The 22,804-nt window shown below is 34.0% G+C and overlaps 1 protein-coding gene across 5 annotated transcripts; it reads left to right on the top strand.

Moving 5' to 3' along the window:
• Positions 1-302: 302 nt before the first annotated feature.
• Positions 303-22,804, top strand: malt3 (MALT paracaspase 3). Of its 5 annotated transcripts, XM_067390492.1 has the most exons (17): positions 303-453; positions 1,353-1,452; positions 1,976-2,017; positions 2,530-2,571; positions 2,731-2,855; positions 3,644-3,776; positions 4,728-4,903; positions 5,113-5,209; positions 6,957-6,992; positions 8,658-8,861; positions 10,509-10,686; positions 10,842-10,916; positions 12,604-12,731; positions 16,589-16,738; positions 19,578-19,735; positions 21,818-21,934; positions 22,186-22,804. In XM_067390492.1, the coding sequence occupies exons 5-17, from the start codon at positions 2,754-2,756 to the stop codon at positions 22,519-22,521; spliced, it is 1,890 nt and encodes a 629-aa protein (XP_067246593.1). In that variant the 5' UTR covers positions 303-453; positions 1,353-1,452; positions 1,976-2,017; positions 2,530-2,571; positions 2,731-2,753; the 3' UTR covers positions 22,522-22,804. The 5 variants fall into 5 exon arrangements, with proteins under 5 accessions (XP_067246593.1, XP_067246589.1, XP_067246588.1 ...); XM_067390488.1 differs by lacking the exon at positions 2,530-2,571 and having other exon boundaries at positions 2,734-2,855; XM_067390487.1 differs by lacking the exon at positions 2,530-2,571.

The raw sequence follows: 22,804 nt of genomic DNA, 5'->3' as shown, positions 1-22,804 counted from the left end.
ATACATTCATATAACATTTCACTGAAATAAAAAATATTTTATAAGCATCTTGATCTTTCAATTGTTATACCAAAAGTTATGTACTTTTTCTAGTAGGCTACTCAAATACCCAAAACATATTTTAAGCCAATCACACGTCAGATAAATAATCTATGTTAATTACTTTCAATATGGCGTCAGTCTGACGTAAACCTGAAGAAGGAAAAAAATATATATTTTCAAGGTACTGTACCTGCTGCTCAGTGTGCAGATGTTGAGGGCGCAACTACACTGAGCACAGCGGTAGTGGGAGGGCCAGTCTGGCATTATTACGGGAAACCATTCATTTTTTGCTGAACTCAATCGCAGTATGTTGAATATCCACACGTCGATACAGCTGACGCTCTGTGCTCTTTTGCATGAGGAGGTTTAGGAGGGTAGTGTGATCGCAGTCAGCAATGAGCACTAGGACAGGTGAGTGTAACCCCTCTAAATCTATACTGCAAGCGAACGACGCCACTAACTACATTCTGCTACCGTCCGGGGTTGGTTGTCACTCTCAGGGAAGTTGTTAGAAAGGGTCATGCATGCCTCAGTAAATTTTATGGTTTTGAGTTCAAAGTTCAAAACACTTTTAAATTAGAGTAATTATTTCCTACAAACTAAACTTTCCATATCATAAAGACCTATATATATATATTTTTTTGTGTGCTGTAAACAAGTGAACCACACTGACATACATTCAGACACGAGTCAACCATGTAATGAAGGTAGATTTTAACTGAAAGGTCGAATTGTGCTTTCAGGACAGGAGTATTTTTCAAATATATAATTTTGGACAAGTTGTTTTAAGTTTTTATACAATTTATTAACAGGTGGCCTTTGTCAAAAAATTTCAACATGTGTTTGTTTGGTTTTAGTGGGCAAAAATGGTTAAATATTTTTTTTGTAGCCAAAGCTTTAACATACAGTATTAGGGTTGACAACTTGCCCCGGTCTCCTTATCAAAGAATTGCTTAAATATTATTATCAATAAAAAGTCATAAGCTGATATAATTCCTAATGCATTAAGGTATTTTATTGTACGGAATCTGTTGTGTCTTTATGAAGAATGAGAACTTATCAGATCATAAACCAAGCGATTTCAGTTTCTGACACTCTCTCTTCATTAGTACTTCTGCATGAAATGACTGTACAAACACGGTTGAATTCAATGTTTGCTTCTTTTAATAATTAATCTTAGGACACTCTCTGTTTAACTTCCAAACACGGGATTGCTTAACCATTCTCCGTGTATCATTGTTTTGATTTTGTATGCCACTTTTGTTGTTATGGCCACTAGTATTCATACTTCTGTTTTCTTTGTTAAACAGGTGGTAATATTCTGAAATGACTGACTACCTTAAAAGAGCAGCAATATTGCGGTCTAGGCTCTTCCACACTAAAGAGTAGCGCCGACAGTCATGAGAACTGGTGTGTATATTAGTATCCTTATGTGTAACTATTATGTTTTTGCCCCTTTATAAATGTCTGCTGTCTGCTCCTGAATTACAGTAGTTCCACATATTGTGTGTAATATATATATATATATATATATTATATAAATATATTATATATATATATATATATATATATATATATATATATATAATATATATATAATGTGTGTGTGTGTGTGTATGTGTGTGCATCATTGACGAATAATGTTTTTAAAAGTGTAAATAAACAGAATGGAGATATAATTAATTTTGAAGTTTTATTAAGTGTTAACAATGAGATTATGTGGTTTTTATAAACAATTAACACACACCAAAAAAAGTAATTCGGTTTAACCAAAATTTCAGTTTTACCGAATTACACTTTTGGTTATACCAAATGATGATATTTTCAAACAATGATAACAGACTGATATCTAGACAGCTAGCAAAAGGACAGTTAAACATTTTATATTTAGTACAAGTTTTTAAAATACTACAACATTTTCCATCTTTTATAGTGGTTGAACCGAATGACCGGATGTTTCAGGACATTTGTATGGGCAAGTCATGAAATCATGATTTTTTTTCAAATAGTTTAGAGAGAGTTAGTTGCTTTGCTTTACAACCATGTAGTCCTTTACAAGTTTTTGAATGATGTCACATCCTGTCATGATATTGACTGCAGACTTGATCCAAAATGGTCCCATTATATTGGTTACTCCAAATGACATCAATGAAGTTCATTTTACCAGACGTTTTTTTCATAACAAAGCAACGACTTCTACACATAATTTTAATACCATTTTGTGCTATGTTAATACATGTTATAAAATCATGCCAGAATAAAAAAAATATACATTTATTACATTTTAAGATATTTTAATCACAAATGAAATGTCTGTATTGGTCTTTGGATGGTTAAACTGAATGACATTTTGACTCTTCAAAATCTTTAAAATACCTTTCTATGTAGCAAAATATAATTAAAACCTTTTGGATTCAATAAAAGAGATGTAGTTGTACAACTTTACATACTTTGGATGTCATATCTTTGTTTTTTATCATTATTAAGGCCTTTGGACAAAAAAATGACCCGTCATGTTATTGTGACATGGTATATATATATATATATATATATATATATATATATATATATATATATATATATATATATATATATATATATATATATATATATATATATATAAAATTACTGTATATAAGTCAGTTATTATTGTAATTGTATATAAAATTATATCTTTTTTTTGGGCAGAAGTTGTTATTCTGCAGCAGCCAATGTCTGTGTGTGTACCACCAAACCATGAGGTGACCTTGAGAGTTCAAGCAATAGGCACTGGTTCATTGACGTATCAGTGGTTTGATAAACAACAGTCAGAGGTTTGTACACTTTATATCCAGTGTTGGGGGTAATGCATTACAAGTAATGCGAGTTACGTAATCAGTACTACTTTTTTCAAGTAGCTAGTAAAGTAATACATTACTTTTAAATTTACAAGAAAAGTAAAGTTACTTTTCCAAATAAGTAATGCAAGTTACTTTGTTTTCCCATTTATTGACTGACGGCTCTCCTGTCTCCATGTTGAGAGAAATCAGGAGTAAGTGCAGAGGTGTTGAACTAAAGTGAGCATTTACTCATCTCACTTGCACAAGAACAGATTCGGTATTTCTCAAAATGAATAAAAACAGTGAAATACGTTAAATAATACAAATGTACTTTATGTATTTAGTCTCACTTTCTTAACCAATGTCTTTGCTGCTTACATTTGATGATCCAATTCAGCCATACTAATAATTAAAAATGACTTTAGATAAACAGCACATTTATGTTGAATATTTTATGTTTTTGTTGCTGAAGTAAGTTTTCTTCTCCTGCGCCATTTCACTTTTGATGTAAAAGGGACTTTACATTTATCAAAACTTTTTCTAATTTTTGTTATTATAAAACAATCAATCAAGCCCATCCCAAGTGAGAAAATGTTAAAAGTAATGAAGTAATGCAATAAGTTTTTGAAACTTTTTTTAGGGAGTAACTCAATATTGTAATGCATTACTTCAAAAAGTAACTTTCCCCAACTATCTTTGTTTTCCTTTTAAAATAATGATACCAATATTGTGAAGAATTTATACCCAAATGTGTCAAAGAAACTTATGCTTAATCTTTTCAGGTGGTTGGTGGGACAGAGCCTGAGCTCATCGTCACTCTCCAGAGATCTGGAAATTACATTTGTAGAGTGAGCGACTTGTACTATAACTATCAGTTCACAGATTGGGTAAAAGTGAGAATCCTAGACGAACCAGGTACTTTCCATTATCTCGTCTTGTCATTAAGTTTTTTTATTAGCATCTGAATTAAACTTCTGGCCTAAAGTCCATGAACCCATGTTGTTATTATTCATGCTGATATGCATTATTGACATGTACATCTTGATATACCGACATTGACCTTTAAGTGATTTATTTTGTAAGATTTGTCTCAATGTGTCAGTGTTTAAAGGTTTTGTTCATTAATTACTCACCCTCATGTCGTTCCACATCAGTAAGACCTTTGTTCATTTTCAGAACACAAATTAAGATAGTTTTGATGAAATCCAAGATTTTTTATCCTCCATAGACAGCAATTTAACCACCACTTTCAAGGTCCAGAAAGGTACTAAAGACATCATTAAAACGTGACTACAGTGGTTCAACCACTAATTTTCTCTTCTGTGTCATTCTAATGCACTGTTTACGTTCAGCGCTTCCAGTTTGTACGTCAGAATACCGCCTCAGTATTGACCTAAGCTTCACAATTGAGCAGCACAACGCATGTGTGTGATGCGACCAATAATGAGTCGCCGTTCTGACGTAAAACACGGAAGCCCTGAACGTAAACAGCGCATGAGAATAACACCGAAGAGAAGATAATGTTGAATAAAGTCATTATTTTTATTTTGTTTTTGCGCACAAAAAGTATTCTCATCGTTTCATAACATTAAAGTTGAACCACTGTAGTCATGCTGGCTATTTTAACGATGTGTTTAGTACCTTTCTGGACCTTGAATGTGGTAATTTCGTTGCTTTCTATGGAGGATAAAAAAACCCCCCTCAGATTTCATCAAAAATATCTTAATTTGTTTGTGAAGATGAACGAAGGTGTAAAGGGTGTGGAACGACATGAGGGTGAGTAATTAATGACAGAATTTTCATTTTGGGTGAACAAACCCTTTACAACTGCAGTATCTGTTAAATATCGTGACAAATTCTGTTTAGGTGTTTCTCGAGCATGGAAAGGGGAACCCCATATAGTCATTCACCCAAAAAGCCAAACAGTAAAACCAGGGGAGACTTTCACTCTCAAATGCACAGCTTTTGGGAAGCCTGCGCCTGCCTACCAGTGGTACAGAAACGGTCACCTCCTTACTAAACAGACCACAGAAACCCTTAGGGTAAGGCCACTGTAACACTCTTTGTTTTTAGCTGTTTTGTTATCATATTGATTTATTTTTATGTGCAAGTTTGACTCGGGTTACACAGGTCGTTGTGTTTAAATTTGGCCAATTCGCTTTGACTGTAAATATTGACTCAGTGGCACATGTTTTTGAAGTTGTAAGCTGCCTAAAATAATCATGTTTTGCATTTGGTCTTCTTTGTTTAGATAGAAAATGCCAGTGCAGAGACTGCGGGTTCATACCTCTGCGCCGTGTCAAATATTTTGGAGGAGAGATGGTCTGAAGCAGCTGAGATTGAGATTGGTAAGAGCCGCAAATGGCTGTTTATGTCATTGGCCTACAGTCCACAGCCTTCCATTTTGCGATGATGTTTGTCCAAGACTTTAAAGGGTTAGTTCTCCCAAAAATGAAAATGATGTCATTAATGACTCACCCTCATGTCGTTCTACACCCATAAGACCTCCGTTCATCTTAGGAACACAGTTTAAGATATTTTAGATTTAGTCCGAGAGCTTTCTGTCCCTCCATTGAAAATGTATACGGTAGACTGTTCATGTCCAGAAAGGTAATAAAAACATCATCAAAGTAGTCCATGTGACATCAGTGGGTTAGTTAGAATTTGTTGAAGCATCGAAAATACATTATGGTACAAAAATAACAAAAACTACGACTTTATTCAGCATTGTCTTCTCTTCCGGAATCCTTTCCATGGAATTGATTCCATTGAATCCTTTCATCTGTCGGCGTTGGTAATTCACTTTTACGTCGCCGTGGTTGTTTTTGGCGATTAGGACATCCGCGACATGCACACTTACGCACCATTTTAATAAATACAGCAATACCAAAATACAAACAATGTAGAATAGCTTGAAATACAGCGTGCGTCTCCCTCAGACTGTAAACGAAGCTCTGGTGCACCGGATAACACGTCAGCAGCGTCACTGCAGAGTCGTGAACCCGGATTGACAACAGACCCGGAAGAGAAGACAATGCTGAATAAAGTCATAGTTTTTTGTTTTTTTTTGGACCAAAATGTATTTTCGATGCTTCAAAAACTTCTAACTAACCCACTGATGTCACATGGACTACTTTGATGATGTTTTTATTACCTTTCTGGACATGGACAGTCTACCGTACATACATTTTCAATGGAGGGACAGAAAGCTCTCGGACTAAATCTAAAATATCTTAAACTGTGTTCTGAAGATAAACGGAGGTCTTACGGGTTTGGAACAACATGAGGGCGAGTCATTAATGACATAATTTTCATTTTTGGGTGAACTAACCCTTTAAGGGCTGTTCACACAGAACATTTTTGTATTTTATCTGAAATAATTTTTGTTGTTTATCAGCATCTCTCCCACATTTTTTTTTAATTTCCATAAACATGAAAACTAAAAAAAAAGTTTTTTTTTATAGTGTTTCTCAGGTTTTTTATTTTATTTTACTTATTATAAAATTCATGCATGAGTCAGTGAAAATGATTTGTGGTATGCAGTTGTTTTTTAAATAATTAACTGCACTAAATTAATGCATTCAAATTGTTATCCTGGAAAAAGGCATTTAGCAACCTTTGCATTTTTCACTTTGTTTGTGACTTGTTCATTAGCACAGTCAGACCTTCTTAGCAGCTTTCTGTGTGATGAAAACCTAAATAAAAGAAACCATCCAGTCTTTAGCTCTGGGCTTTGGATTCTTTGTGCTCTGTGAAGTTCCACTCTGGGTTTAAATTTCTGGTACTTTCCACAATTGGTAGGAGTTAAAGACAATCAGGAACTGAATTGTATTCTGAGTCTATATATGTCCCTAGATATGAGAGGCCAACTAAAGTTAGACTGAAACCAGCGCAGCAGGAGCTTCCCTTTTTACTCGTCACATTACGGAACACAAATAATGTGAGCTTTCTGAGAGATTTTTTTATTTTTTTTTCCGTTGTGAAACTAGTGGAAATGCACAAGCTATGGGCTTCATGGTAACATCCAGTAGCATGATAACATTTCTTATTCTCTTTCAACTTTCACTAAAACTTTTTCCTCTGGTTTCCCCACAGCACCTCCAGATCAACTACCGACGCCCACGCTTATGGGTAGGTCACAGATGAAGCTTTTTTCAGCTCATGTCAGGTTAAAAATAGACTTAGTACTTACCTGTGTTGCACAATACTCCCACATTTAATATTTCCCATACCAAACACCGTCATTCATATAGGATTCTCATGGTTGTGAATAAACTTAGTATTATGGGGTTTTCAAGTAATGAAGTGAGTAAGTTATTTGTGAGCATTTGAGTAAATTACAAACATATATGTATGTGACCCATGCTGGCAAAATTAGTCAGAATGCGCACAGGCTAATTTCGTATGGAAGCTTGTTTCTGCCATGAAATAAAAAATAAAAAAGCTAATTGACTTTTTATCTCACAATTCTGATTTTTTTCCCTCGCAATTGCGAGATATAAACTCACAATTGTGTAAAGTCAGAATTGCGAGTTAAGTCATAATTGTGAGATATAAGCTTGCAATTCTGAGATATAAAAAGATGCTTGAATTCTGAGTTTATCACGCAATGACTTCATAATTTGCAATTGCGAGTTTAAATCTCGCAATTCTGACCTTTTCTTCTCAGAATCATGAGATATAATCTCGCATGTTATAATGTCCTAGTGTGAGGGGAAAAAATGACTTTTTTCTCAGAATTGCGAGTTTATATCTCACAATTCTGACTTAATTACTCGCAATTGATTCTTATAAAGTCAGAATTGCGAGATATAAACTTACAATTCTGAGAAAAAGATGCAATTGAGAGTTTATATCACACAATTCTGACTTTATACACAATTGTGAGTTTATATCACAATTTATGATGCAAACTCGAAATTGCGAGGGAAAAAAAAATCTGAATTGTGAGATAAAAAGTTGCAATTACTTTTTTTTTTTTTTTAATTAAGTGGTGGAAACAATGTCAAAATTGAGGTTTTCACAAAAATGTTGTCTAGTCATCCCAATGCTCCAAATAGCAATTAAGCATCTAAAAGTATCTTTATTTGTATGTTTTCTGAGAGGAGTTCCTTTCCTTTGACCATGAAAAATGCTCTGCTCTTAGCACAAGTTTATATATACAGTCAAACCAAAATTTATTCAGACACCTTGAACATTTAATTCATTAATACAGTTTATTCACTATAGTTTAAAAAATGGTAATAAAATATGACAAGATCTGAGTTAAACTGTGTCAGAAAAAAAATATCTTAATTATGTCAGATAACACTTAAGCAAAACATGGTCAGGTTTGAATAATTGTGTGTTTGAATAATTTTTGGCTCCAAATTTTTACCAGTTTTACTGATATGAAGAATTTTTGGGTATAATATGTCACCGTTTACTTTATTTTGCTATCCTCACTTACAAAAATGAACTATAGTGTCCTGCACCCACTAGTAAAAATATATCAGAAATGTCTGAATAATCTTTTGTTTGACTATATATTGTGCATGCGTTAACGTGCTAATTTTGACAGTCCTATTAGTAATATTAATAAAGTATTATTTAAATTATTTTATAATAAAATATAATAAAAAAAATATTTAGATTATTGTAGCATTTGTAAAAAAAAAAAAAATATATATATATATATATATATATATATATATATATATATATATATATATATATATATATATATATATATATATATATATAATTTAAAACAATTAAAAAAGGAACATTTTTAAAATGTAATATCCTTTCACTTAGCAACTGACAAAGTGGCATTGCTGATTGGGAACCTGAACTACAACCACCATCCTGGTCTGATGGCTCCTACCATGGATGTCCATGAGCTGGCCAACCTTCTGCAGCAGCTAGGCTTTAGAGTGGTTTCTCTGCTTGATCTCACCCTTCAGGAAATGCAGGCTGCCATTGACAAGTTCTTGCAGCTCTTGGACCGTGGAGTGTATGGTGAGTCACATGTTGTGAGTTAGCTTGAGGAGCCTCTAGGAAACGTCTGGTGTGTTTCGTCACTGCATTAACTGTAAAATAATTTTTTCTCACAGGATGTAGGTTTTACACTCATGGCAATAGCTTATTTTGTGGTGAAAGTTTCAGGTTCCTGGCTGCAAAAATAATTGCTTTGTGCAATAACACACGCATTTCTCACTTTGATCCTGCGGCTAGCCGTGCTGCTCATTACCTCTCCACGCTGTACAGACGTTGTTGAGATGGTGGTGGACAATACAAAGTCCATTTTAAATTCTTCCAAAAAAAATTTAATTTTAGTGTTGCGCAACAAACAGCTCCATGATGAGTCAGAGGAAGTTCCATCTGAGTGGAAAAAAGGCTTTATTTTCCGGTGATACAGTATCAGTGTCATGGGTTAAAATAACCACAGAACTTTCAACCAAAGGGCTTTTTTTCAGAATGACATTGAATCGCTGTAGTCTGTTGATTGGCTGATAAGAAATGTGTGGGCCGGAGTGTTGCTGCTTTTGTCTGCAGAAACCTACAGTTGTGGTATAATGTTTCTAGCCAACATATTTATACAGGTTACTCAGCTAACTCGCATAGGAATTTCATTTTTTTTTACTCATTGAAAACTGCCTAATAATGAAAATAGTTTTGACACCCTTTTGTATTCAGCAGAAATCGGAAAATGGAAAGTGTTTAGTTATTAGTCAGCTCTGTATGTATTCTTGCCTCTGTACTGTTGTGTACAATACGTGGCTGAGATTTCACTGCTGTCTTTTTTTTCCTGATTTGACTTTCTCTGATTATAGCAGTATTAAAATATGAAATGCTGATATCTGCTTTAGTAGCAATAGTTAGTCACAGCATCACTAAAATATGAAATGCTGCGAGTAAAATTGTGTATTTTTCATGTAGTTCACACAAAAATCAAAATTCTGTCAACATTTACTTACCCTCATGTCTTGGCTAACGTGAATGACTTTTTCCCTTCCTTCTGTGGAGCACAAAATATAAATTTTTTTGGCCATTTCAAGCTGTCAAGGACATAAAAGCATCATAAAATGGCTCATGTGGTGTATTCCAAACCTTCTGAAGTGTGTTGTCATGAACAAGCTAACGTTTTGAAGTTGTTATTCACTTATAATCTTTGAGTCAATCAATGAGTCATTGGTTTTGTGAACTGGAACAAAGGTTTCATTGACAGATACTTTCATGAACCTGACTTCTCTGCTTTTTTCATTAACTCTTCTGAATGCATCACCGGCTTCAGTGAACAATGGCTTATATTTTGGTTCTTACCCAAAGCAATCGTGGATTTAGAAGATTTGTCAATCAAATTAACTACTTTGATGCTTTTATGGTGTCTTGACAGCCCAAATCCATATTTACTGTGATTATATTGAAAAGAGTGGCATTGGTATTCTTCAAAAATTCTTCTTTTGTGTTTCTTTGGAAGAAAGAAAGTCATACAGGTTTGGAACCCCATGAGGGTGAGTAGATGATGGCAGAATTTTCATTTTTGAGTAATATTTAATATAAAAGGCAATGTTGAACATAAAAGTAAGGAACTCAACTAGAGAAGGAAAGAAACATATTACACAATGTTGTAGACCATTAAAACTCCACTTTCTCTTCCCCCAGCTGTTTTTTACTATGCTGGCCATGGCTATGAACACAACGGCAGAAATTACCTGGTGGCCATTGACGCTCCACGACCCTACCGCACTGAAAACTGTGTGTGCGTACAGAGAGTGATGCACAGCATGCAGGAGAGAAAAGCCCAGCTCAATGTCATTCTGCTGGACACCTGCAGGAAATGGTATGCTTGCAAGAACATGATGAACTTATCGTTTCCCAGAAAACAAATAAAAGTATCAAGAATTCCAGATTCTTGGAACAGTTTCGGAAATGTTAAAAGATGATCATTTGGCACACTGCAACACTTCAACGATTTTGCTATTTTATATCCTCCAGGTACAAGCAAAAAGGTCCTCCTTCTGAAATTAAGCCTTTGGCTCCTCTGGGAAACACTGTGTATGGATACGCCACGTAAGTACTGTCATATCCAGGTGACAGTTCTTCTAAGCCTTAACGAAACATTAAAAGATTAGTTCACTTCAGAATTAAAATTTCCTGATAATTTACTGTCATGCAAAATGTTTATGTCCCTCTTTCTTCAGTCGAAAAGAAATTAAGGTTTTTGAGCAAAACATTCCAGGATTTCTCTATATAGTGGACTTCAACAGTTACCAGCGGGTTTGAAGGCCCAAATTGCAGTTGCAGAAGTACCGAGCAAGTGTTTACAAAGCAATCGTGTAGAGACCAAGTCAAGCGGCCTATACAAAACAACGATGTCGGACGATTTTGAAGTCAGAGAAGAAAATGAGATTACGTAATGCGTGGCACATCGCAGAGCAGTGCAAGATGAGCATTTTTGGTTAAAAAGTATACAATTTTTATTATTTTTTTTAGAAAATGACAGATCGTTTCGCTAGATAAGACCCTTATTTAGGGCCCTATGAAATCCATTATATTTTTTCCCAAATTCCGTTTTATTTTTTCCTAAATTCCGTTTTAATTTTTCTGGATTCCGTTTTTTCCGTTTTATTTATTTTTTGACTCCATTTTAATGGTTAAATTCAATTTTAGTAATCAAAAAGCATGTCTAATTAATTGAAAATAATGAATCTTGTCCAATTTACCAACAATTTAATAAAAAATACATTTTTTTTATGGCCCTATGATAAACGTTTTATTCTTTCCCCTCAAATTTTATTTTGACCAAATTCTGTTTTCTGGATTCCATTTTAATGGTTTAATTCCATTTTAATAATCAAAAAGCATGTCTAATTAATTGAATTCTTAAAAACAACAATATTTATTAATTAAAAAATATCTTTTTATGAATTTTTTCTTCAGAAGTTCTGTTGTGTATTTAAAATTTTCTGGCAATCAAATGAACGCCTACCATTTAATTTATCTTTAATCATGAGATTAAACTTTTTTTTTGTCAAACAATGTGCTGCACAACAGAGCTTTACTGTTAAAATTAAAACATGGAAGAAACACTGAGATTATTGTTTAAAAATATATCTTAATTTATTGTTAAATTCATTTATCTAAATTCTACAGTACAACAGTAATATGTTTTTGTCAAGTTAAATTGAACTTTGTTTGACGGTTTGCCTAGAGCTTTGAGTTTCTCTGTGTTTATGACGGTAGTTTTCTCAAACAAAGCGGTTAAATGCTGATGAAGTGACTTTCAGAGCAGCTCTGGAGATTAATTCATGCGTTCATATTTTACAGTCTACACATACGTGCAGGATTCATGTTTAAATAGTCTTTTTGCGGTTTAATATTCACAGACACTAGTCTATATTGCGATTTAATTTAAGTGTACTGACCTGCTTTTAATTCATCAAAAATTTGACAAATTCCGTGACATTCCGCGTTTTATGAATGGATTCCGCCGGCCCTACTTATTCCTCGTCTGGGATCATGTAGAGCCCTTTGAAGCTGCACTGAAACTGACATTTGTACCTTCAACCCGTTGGTAACTGTTGAAGTCCACTATATGCAGAAAAATCCTGGAATGTTTTCCTCAAAAACATTCATTTATTTTTGACTGAAGAAAGAAAGGCATAAACATCTTGGATGACATGGGGATGAGTAAATTATTGGTGAACTAAAAAAAACAACAGTTCTTCTAGTGTAATCATGCTGTTTGCTCCTACAGGAGTGAAGATGCTGAGGCTTTCGAGGTCCAGGATGGTGGCAAGAGCACAGGGATCTTCACCAAGTACCTGAACAAACATGTCTTGGAGCCAGAGAGGGTGACCCGTGTCTTGGAGCAGGTCTCTGAGGGTGAGTGCTGCTATCAGTACTCTTCTGTTCCAAATCTTAAAGGTGCAGTAAGCGATTTCTGAGAAACACTGTTGATATTTGAAATCAGCCCAAACAAACACACTCCTCCCATCATTGCTCTGCCTCCAAGATGCACAAACATGCAGTGCAAGAGTCTGTTTATCATAGCTGAAGTGAAGCAAAATAAGGTTTCGTGAAAAATAAAGCGAAGATGACGGACGAATGAACAAAAAGTGAACATACAGTACACAAGAGTAGTATATACAAGCAAGAGTTAGTCACCAGCAGCTCCAGACAAACAATGACACTCAAACTGTCCTGTTACTATAGCTAACAATAAAACAACAGCATATATAAGAGCAAAACCATATAACAGCGGAAACAGCACAACCTCAGCTTCTGTTTTCAGGCCTTCCCATTGCTGGAAAGCCTTTCTAATATTAACACGAGTCCCAAAGCTCTTGCCTGATTATAACCCTTCTTTTTACAGTGAAATTCCTTTGAGCTTTTCTCTTTCGTAATGTCTCTCAGCCATCTCTCTTTCTACAGTCTTTCTTCAAATCTCCCTCTTGCTCATTCTGTCCTCCTTCATCGTGAGTGGACACGCCCCCTGCTGCTGATTGGCTACAAGTATGTTGTGGAGCTCAGCCAGATCCACTTTCAACAGCATTTCTCAGAAATCGTTTACTGCACCTTTAAGCCAGGTTTAGAGTTGACTACTAGAGTTTTGGGCTGATTTATCCATGCTTTACACAACAATTTGGGAAAAAATCTATGATTGGTTCCAAATGATCTGGTAATGTAATGTTTACAGCTCAAATCTTAAACCTCCTGATCTGCTTGCAGACATATCTGGGCTGTCCTGATAATATCAAACATGTTTGATATTTAGGATATTAAACTGGGTTGATTATGACTATGATTATGTCAGTGCTTTCACAATAGCCATTGAGAGACAAGTCTTTGAGGAGACGGGAGTGAATGATAGAAATTTTCTAATGTCAATAACAAGCTGCTGTGCGTATCCGTTGGGCGCTGGAGATGGAGGAACAGTTTGTGGAAGTGTGGCAACAACACGACTGCTTGTATAACGTGTCTTCAAAAACGTACCACAACTGTACAGTCAAAGAAAAGAGCTGGTGAGAAATTGCCCTGGTTTTAAATGTACCAGCTAGTGGTCACATTTATTGTTGTTTGGCAAATTTTTGCGGGGAAAATATAGTCATTTAAATAGAAATCCACGCAATCAAGAATTGAAATGGAAAACACAGAGTTTGGCATGAAATGAAACAGAATTTTGGAAAGATAAAATAGATTTCATGGGGCCCTAAAACATTAATCTTGATACAATAATGAAATTATTATACTTCAAAAGGTGATGATTTAGCGATATGAGACATAAAAGTTAAAAGTTCAGATCAAATACTTAAACGCCTTTGATCAATATCAAAACCGCACTTCCTTGCAAGCACTTTAATAACAAGATATAATATTACATCATGCTTTATCCGTGTAGTGAGATCTATTGAACAAGGTCACAGTGTCTTTCAGTGCTTTTGATCATTAGCGGATTTATACTTGGAGCACTTGAGAGAGCAACAACTGCTTGACATCTACTGTATGCCAGACATTGGTTTCCTTCCTTCATCCGTACCCTCCATGGCATGATGCAAACGTGGATTTATGTTTTAATGGTTGAGATAATCCCCCCTCTCCGTGCAGAGGGCTTATTTGGTTGTTTGATTGGTCTCTTTGGTAACAGCACATAGCTTTTTATAAAGTAGCTGCCAAAGCATGTGACCTCATTCTCAGGCTGCTGTGCTCAGGTGGGGGAAATATGAGAGCGCTTAACCTAGGGACTGCTGCTGGGTGCCCTACTTACCCCCCTGCTCCCTGTCTCATATGCTTGTTGCTCTGTCTGCACCATGTCCCACGGCCATTATCACTGTGTTTGTCGTGCCCTCAAGTACTAGACAACTTCCTGCCTCAATACCCGATCATAAATCAATGCTTTATCACTGGTTACTGGCAAAGCGCTGTAAAGCTTTTTAGTGTGGATTTACAGTATATTCCTGGCTACTGGTTTCTGTACTGTTAAAGTACAGTTGTTACAGTTGAATTTCAAGAATAAAGTCGTGTTTGGAGAAAAAAGTCTAAATAAATTGTCAAGAATAAACATATTCATTGCATGCTGATCATAGAGGGCATAATATCTTAAGGACCACAATGGATATAAGCCTATGGGCTTTTTGTGTTTTTATCCTTTTGAACACTTAGTGTTGATTGTTGTTGTTCAATAAAGTATTCAATCAATCAATCAATCAATCAAACAAACAGAGTTGGATCGCTTAATCAAGCTAGGCCTATGTTTTATGTTTTCTAATTATAACCGAATAACAAGTAGCATGTGAACTTTAAAGAGAATTTGCAAGCGACTGGGTCTTTTTAGAAGAAAAAACTGTACAATTTGTGTGATGTAGGCCTACTCCAAGAAAACGGGACTTTCTAAAACGCTTAATGTGAAAAACGCTTATTATTAAAAGATCAAATTCTGTACACACGTTTATCCATAGCGTGCACGAATAGGCCTACTCTTCTTGCGCTTGAACGAACAAATAAACATAAAAGTATTGCAATTGGAATCGAGAATCGTTAGCTTGACTAAAGTGATCTAGTGATCGAATGTGTTTATTCTCTATATTTTATTTCTACTTTTTTCTCTAAATTAAACTTTTTTTCTTAAAACACGACTTTATTCTCAAAATGTATTGTTTATTCTCAACATTTTATTTCGGCTTTTTTCTCGAAATTTTACGATTTTTCTCTCAACACAAATTTATTCTCAATTTTATCTAGACTTTTATTCTTGAAATTGAACGACTTTATTCTCAAAATGTAATGTTTATTCACAACATTTCAGTTAGACTTTTTTTCTCAAAATTGAACAAGTTTTTTTCTCGAAACTGACTTTATTCTCAAATTAATGAGTTTATTCTCAACATTTTATTTAGACTTTTATTCTCAAAATTTAACAAGTTTTTTTCTTGAAACAACTTTATTCTCTATTTAATGAGTTTAGTCTCAACATTTTACTTTGGCTTTTTTCTCAAAATTTTAAGTTTTTTCTCAACACTAATTTATTCTCAATTTTATTTAGACTTTTATTCTTGAAATTGAACGACTTTATTCTCAAAATGTAATGTTTATTCACAACATTTCAGTTAGACTTTTATTCTCAAAATTGAGACTTTTTCTCGAAACACAATGACTTTATTCTCAGATTAATGAGTTTATTCTCAACATTTTATTTCGACTTTTATTCTCAAAATTGAACAAGTTTTTTCTCAACACAATGACTTTATTCTCAATTTAATGTTTATTCGACTTGTTCTCGAAATGTAACGATTTTTTTTCTTGAAACAAATTTATTCTCAATTTAAGTAGTTTATTCTCAACATTTTATTTCGGCTTTTTTCTCAATTTAACAAGTTTTTTCTCGAAACACGACAACTTTATTCTCACAATGTAATGATTTTATTCTCGACATTGTATTTCGACTTTTTTTCTAGAAATTGAAATGTTTAATCTCGCATTATAATGACTTTAATCTCAAGATGGTCTTAATTTTTTATTATTGCTGGGCCATAATCCTCTTCCTTAATATTACTTTTAGCAAGTTCCTTTAAGGTTTTTAACTTCCCATTTGTAAGAACAACTTGCTGAGTCATGATTGTGTCATGTTTCAGTGTCTTATGGACACTGGTCACATGGCAAAAGAGACGGCAAGTGTGTAGAGAAGATATTTGTTTAGTAAAAGTATCCTGTGATTTATAATGAAAGCTTTTGTTCTCTCACAGATCTGGGAAAGGACCCACTGGTGCGTGGAAGACAGGTAGTAGAGATCAGGCACACTCTGACAGAGCCACGGGCCTTGACCGATCCAGTGCAAGCGTCCGGACATACCATGGAGCTCCGACGGCGGGATGCTTGTTGGAAACAGGCTAATGGTATTAACATATTTTTTTAACCAACTTCATATTGTCATCAGTGGTCCTTTTCTTAAATGTGTCTTCTATGAACAGACAAGCAAACAAAAACACTTATGTCCTACATATTTATTTTCTACCTGAATTCCACCTATACTACTGTTTTTGAAAGAAGTCTCTTATTCTAAACAATGCTGCATTTATTTGATCAAAATACAGTAAAAACGGCAATATTGTGAAAATTATTGCAATTTAAAATAACTGATATTTCTCCATGTACTGGACTTCAAACAGCCTTTACAAAATAAGGTAAAACGATGTCAGGTGATTTTTAAGTTGGAGTAGAAAATGAGAATTTTTCACCCTACCCTAGTGGTACTTCTGCCTGTGTCACATGTGACCTTTCCAATGTGATTACATAATGCGTGGCTCATCGCATGAACATTTGTGGTTAAAAAGTATATAATTTAGATTTTTTTGGGGAAAACAACCAATCGTTTCACTAGATAAGACACTGAGCTGCACTGAAACATTTGACATTTGGACTTTCAACCTGCTGAACCCCACTGAAGTCCACTATATGGAGAAAAATCCCGGAATGTTTTCCTCAAAAACCTTAATTTCTTTTCAACTGAAGAAAGAAAGACAATCATCATGGATAACATGGGGGTGAGTAAATTATCAGGAAATTTTAATTCTGAAGTGAACTAATCCTTTAAATATGTGAAATAAAAAAGTTTTGAGGATTTGAAAACTACATTATTCTTACGTAACATCTCTTTCAAAGGATTAAGGAAATTTCCATTTTTGATTCATGTTCGTAAATGCTATATTCAACATTGATGATAAAGCAGATTTGTAATTCAATGGAAAAGAAGACACTCAAAAGTGCTCCATCACGCGTAACATCTCACAGTTTATGACTTCCTTTTTGGTTGCTTTTGTGGGTGAGATTGTGAAGCATGACTCATGGTTAGAGCACAGCTAGGGATCATTCATAAACCATGTGTCTGCATTAAAAGGAAATGGATGTCCTCCCAAAAAGAGCCAAATTGCCACAAGTGAGCTGACTGAAACTGATTACATTTTTCAGTTTAGACTCTGACAGTTTTTATTTGTCATGTTAAAAACTTTTAGAGCTGTCATTTAAATATGAGACAGTCTCATTTTGTTGATTCGAGTTAGTAAGTAGAACATGAAACATGTATTCTGACACCTTTAAACATGCTTGCTACTGTATACTGACCACAGGACAGTAAAATATGTTTGAATGTTTTTATGTATGCTACTGTTCAGAAGATTGGGGTTAAGATTTTAGAATATTTTGAAAGAAGTTTCTTCTGCTCACCAAGGCTGCATTTAATTGATCAAAAATACAGTAAAACAGTAATTTTGTGAAATATTATTGCAATTTTACAACTGTTTTCTAATTTTATGTTTTTTAAAAAGTAATTTATTCCTGTGATGGCAATTTACTCCAGTCTTCAATGTCACATGATCCTTCAGAAATCATGCTAATATGCTGATTTGCTGCTCAAGAAACATTTCTTCTCATTATCAATGTTGAAAACAGTTGTGCTGCTTCATATTTTTTTGTGGAAACTGTGATTACATTTTTTTGATAAAGTTTAAAAAAAATGTGATAAAGTTTATTTGATGAATAGAAAGTTCCAGAGTACAACATATATTTGAAATTTGATAACATGTCTTTACTGTCACGTTTGATCAATTTAAAGGGTTAGTTCAACCCAAAAATGAAAATTCTGTCATTAATTACTCAACCTCATGTTGTTCCACACCCGTAAGACCTTCGTTCATCTTTGGAACACAAACCGAAGATGTTTTTTGATAAAATCCGATGGCTCAGTGAGGCCTGCATTGACAGCAAGACAATTAACACTTTCAATACCCAGAAAGCTACTAAATATGTGTTTAAAACCATTTTTATTACAGTGTTTCAACCTTAATGTTATGAAGTGACGAGAATACTTTTTTTTGCATCAAAAAAACAAATATCTAGTGATGGGCGATTTCAAAACACTGCTTCATGAAGCTTCAAAGCTTTACCAATAGTTTGTTTTGAATCAGTGGTTAGCAGCTTGTATCAAATGGCCAAAGTCAAGCCCCCCAGTGGTGAACTATTGATCTATGATGTAATGAAGCCTCGTTTACTGAAATCACATGACTTTTGTGGTTTGGTACGTGCTTCGAACCACTGATTCAAAACAAAAGATTCATAAAGCTTTGAAGCTTCATGAAGCAGTGTTTTGAAATCGCCCATCACTAGATATTAGTGAATAAAGTTGTTATTTAGTTTTTTTTTTTGACGCACAAAAAGTATTCTTCTCACTTCATAACATTAAGGTTGAACCACTGTAGTCACATGAACTGTTTTAAATATGTCTTTAGTAGCTTTCTGGGCATTGAAAGTATAAATTATCTTGCTGGCAATGCAGGCCTCACTGAGCAATCAGATTTTATCAAACATATCTTAAGTTGTGTTCTGAAGATGAACGAAGGTTTTACGGGTGTGAAACAACATGAGGGTGAGTAATTAATGAGATAATTTTTTATTTTTGGGTGAACTAACCCTTTAATGCATCCTTGCTGAATAAAACTATCAATTTCTTTAAAGAAAAAGAGAAATTTACTGACCTCAAAATTTTGCGTACAAGGACTTTTAAAAAAAATCAGTAGCATAAATAATCATAATATAGCAGTACAATCTTACTTTTGTAGTGGCACATATAAAAGTTATAATATACTTATCATAATCTACTTTATGGTCTCTGTCATGTGGAAGTAAATTAATATTGTTCACATTGCTGTGTATTTATGTGTTTGGTAATGTTTTCCGCAGTTCTTCCTGGCCGAAGGACTCTGGACTTTCAGCACTGTGGTGTTCAGGTGGAACTCTGTTTTTCTGCACTCTTTTCCAACGTCCTGGTTGTGTTTGGTACAGTGAGGAGCACAAACGTCACGGCTCAGGACTGCACTCTGATTCTTGAGAGTCAACCAGTAAGTCACAGCTTTTCATGTCCTCTTTTGCTGACGTAAACACATATACATGCTTATAGAAGGGGATATGAGAGTCAGTATGGGAGGGCCAGAAGAGGAAAGACGGTGGATTTACTTAAGACTGTAATATGGAGGAGGATCATGCAGTGGCACTGAACATTATTATAGTATTTATTCATATTTTAAATTAGTTTATATTTTTATATTTTCAGTTCTCATTTTAATTTGATTAATTTTGTTATGTGCTTTGTTTTCTTTGTATTAGTTACTGTAGCTTTATTGGTAACACTTTATAATAAGGACCCATTACTTAAAGGATAAGTTCACTTTCAAATTAAAATTTCCTGATCATTTACTCACCCCCATGTCATCCAAGATGTTCATGTCTTTCTTTCTTCAGTCGAAAAGAAATTAAGGTTTTTGATGAAAACATTTCAGGATTATTCGCGATATCTTGGACTTCAATGGAGCCCAAACGGTTGAAGGTCAAAATTACAGTTTACATTGATCCCAGACGAGAAATAAGGGTCTTATCTAGAGAAACCATTGCTCATTTTCTAATTTTCTTTTTTAATTTTAAGTATTAACCATAACTGCTCATCTTGAATTGGCTCTCTTCTTCTTCTCTATTAGAATTCCAACAGTGTAGACACTGCTAAGTGCATTACTGCCCTCCACAGGCCAAAGTTTGAACTAAATTGTCATACAATATGCTAGTGCAAGTATATAACATTTAGTTCAAACTTTAACCTGTGGAGGGCAGTAATACACTTAGCAGGAATTCTAATAGAAAAGAAGAGAGCTATTTCAATATGAGCATTTATTGATCAGATAAACGTCTGAAAACATATAGAAGTTGTTTTTTTAAGTTCAAAATGAGCGATGAGTTTCTTTAGATAAGACCCTTATTTTTATTGTGTAGAGCCCTTTGAAGCTGCACTGAAACTGTAATTTTGACCTTCAACCGTTTGGGCTCCTTTGAAGTCCACTATATGGAGAAAAATCCTGGAATGTTTTCATCAAAAACATTAATTTATTTTTGACTGAACAAAGAAAGACATGAACATCTTGGATGACATGGGGGTGAGTAAATTATCAGGAAATTTTAATTTGAAATTGAACTAATACTTTAACATTAGTTAATGTATTAACTAACATTAACTAACAAAGAGCAGTAGATTTGTTACAGTATTTATTAATCTTTTTAATGTTAGTTAATAAAACTGTTCATTGTTAGTTCATATTAGATCAGGTCCATTAAATAATATTAACAGATACAACTTTTGATTTTAATAATGTATTAGTAAATGTTGCAATTGACATACACTAAGATTAATAAATTATTTTATGTTAGTTAATACTGTAGTTAACTAATATTAACAAATGGAACCTTATTGTAAAGAGTTAATTATAGTTAATTATAATTTTACTTATTTAATTTCAGTTAGTTGCCAGTGCAACCTTTGCAATTTTCATTTAAGTTCTTCATCTATATTTTATTTCAGCTTTATTTCAATTAAGCTTTATTTCACCTTGAACATTTCATTCATTAATAGTTTATTCACTATTGTCTAAAAAATGGTAATAAAATATGACAAGATCTCAGAGTTAAACTGTCAGAAAAAATTTATCTTAATTATGTCAGATAACATGTATGTATGTATGCATATATATATATATGTGTGTGTGTGTATATATATAATATAATATAATATAATATATATATATATATATATATATATATATATATATATATATATATATATATATATATATATATATATATATATAATATATTGTATGTTTTTTTTGTTGCAGTTTTATTAACACAATAGATCAAACATTAAAGATTTGATTTTTTTTTTATTGCTCTACTGTAAATGCGAAGTTTACTAGTGTTGAGCAGAAAAGAAAGTCCAGTAGGATGACTTTAAAAACAAAACTGTGAGTCTACTGACCTCTAGGGGTGAAAAAGTCTAATACTTCCTTGGGTACATTAACAGCTTGACGTTCACTTTATCTGTCTGTATAGTGCCAGTTTGTTTGATTACAGTTTAAATGGTGATATGTTTTTATTTTTAGCAAATGCAAGACATTTTCTCAGCTTCTGGCAGATTTGAAGAAATTGACTCTCTGCTTGTGAGCAGTGGTGAAACTCCTGACTGCACCCTCAGATTATGTTGCCTTCAAAGACTCCAGGTACATTTAAGGAGGTTTTCTCTTAGAAATGAGAAAATTGTGGTATAGATCTGAAATGCATTTCGAAATACAGAACTGAAATATACATGTTCAGCAACGTATTACATTATATTATATTATAATGGTTTATTGCAAGGATATATTGCTGTTGTTGAAATCACTGATGTAGAATAATGCATTATATGCGGATGTCAAAAATATTGTTTAAAGCCATTTAAGCAATTTATTCAAAATTCTCTAAAACTTCTTAGGGATCTCTGGTGATCAAGGTGAAATTGCACTACACCCACACACAAACTAAAGAACGTCTCACTGAGAGCAAAGAGCTGGACATTGGCAGGCCTCTCATCGCCTCCTGCAAGCTGAATCAGATAAAGCCAGCAGACAGGAGACAAGAAGCTTATGTCCATTCTGTGGACCACATGTCCAGCACAAGATGGCCTCATCATCAGAACCATCCTCGAGCGGGTCGGCCCTACACACGCAAGGCTGAGAACCGATTACAGAGCTCAACTAAATCCACCTCCATGAGCAGCAATGAACCAGAGGAGAATGATGAAAATGACTCTAATGAATTCACTATGTGATGTTCCTTCTTTTTACAAACACACAGTAAGGCTTTGTTTTGATGCAGCAAAGGATTTTCTTACATTTATTGTTTACTTTTTGCTTACTAATTACGATAAGTATGTGTGTGTGTGTGTGTGTGTGTGTTTGAGTGAGAGAGAGAGCAATGAATGGAAGAAGTTCTCATGCTAATGTAGAAATATTTATACTGTACTTAATGTTTGTAAATCAAATCAAGTGTAATATTGTTAAATAACCAATAAAATGCCACTTCTGGAGTTTCCATGTGTGATCAGTTTTATA

The sequence above is a fragment of the Chanodichthys erythropterus genome, chromosome 7 (assembly GCF_024489055.1).
Source record: "Chanodichthys erythropterus isolate Z2021 chromosome 7, ASM2448905v1, whole genome shotgun sequence".
NCBI lineage: Eukaryota > Metazoa > Chordata > Actinopteri > Cypriniformes > Xenocyprididae > Chanodichthys > Chanodichthys erythropterus.
Note: the sequence above shows the minus strand (reverse complement) of the source record. Positions and strands in the feature narration are given on the sequence as shown.

Coding starts and splice junctions, on each gene's coding strand:
- malt3 (XM_067390487.1), top strand. Junction 5,210..6,956: donor AGCAGCTGAGATTGAGATTG/GTAAGAGCCGCA, acceptor GTTTCCCCACAG/CACCTCCAGATCAACTACCG. Junction 12,732..16,588: donor CTTGGAGCAGGTCTCTGAGG/GTGAGTGCTGCT, acceptor GTTCTCTCACAG/ATCTGGGAAAGGACCCACTG.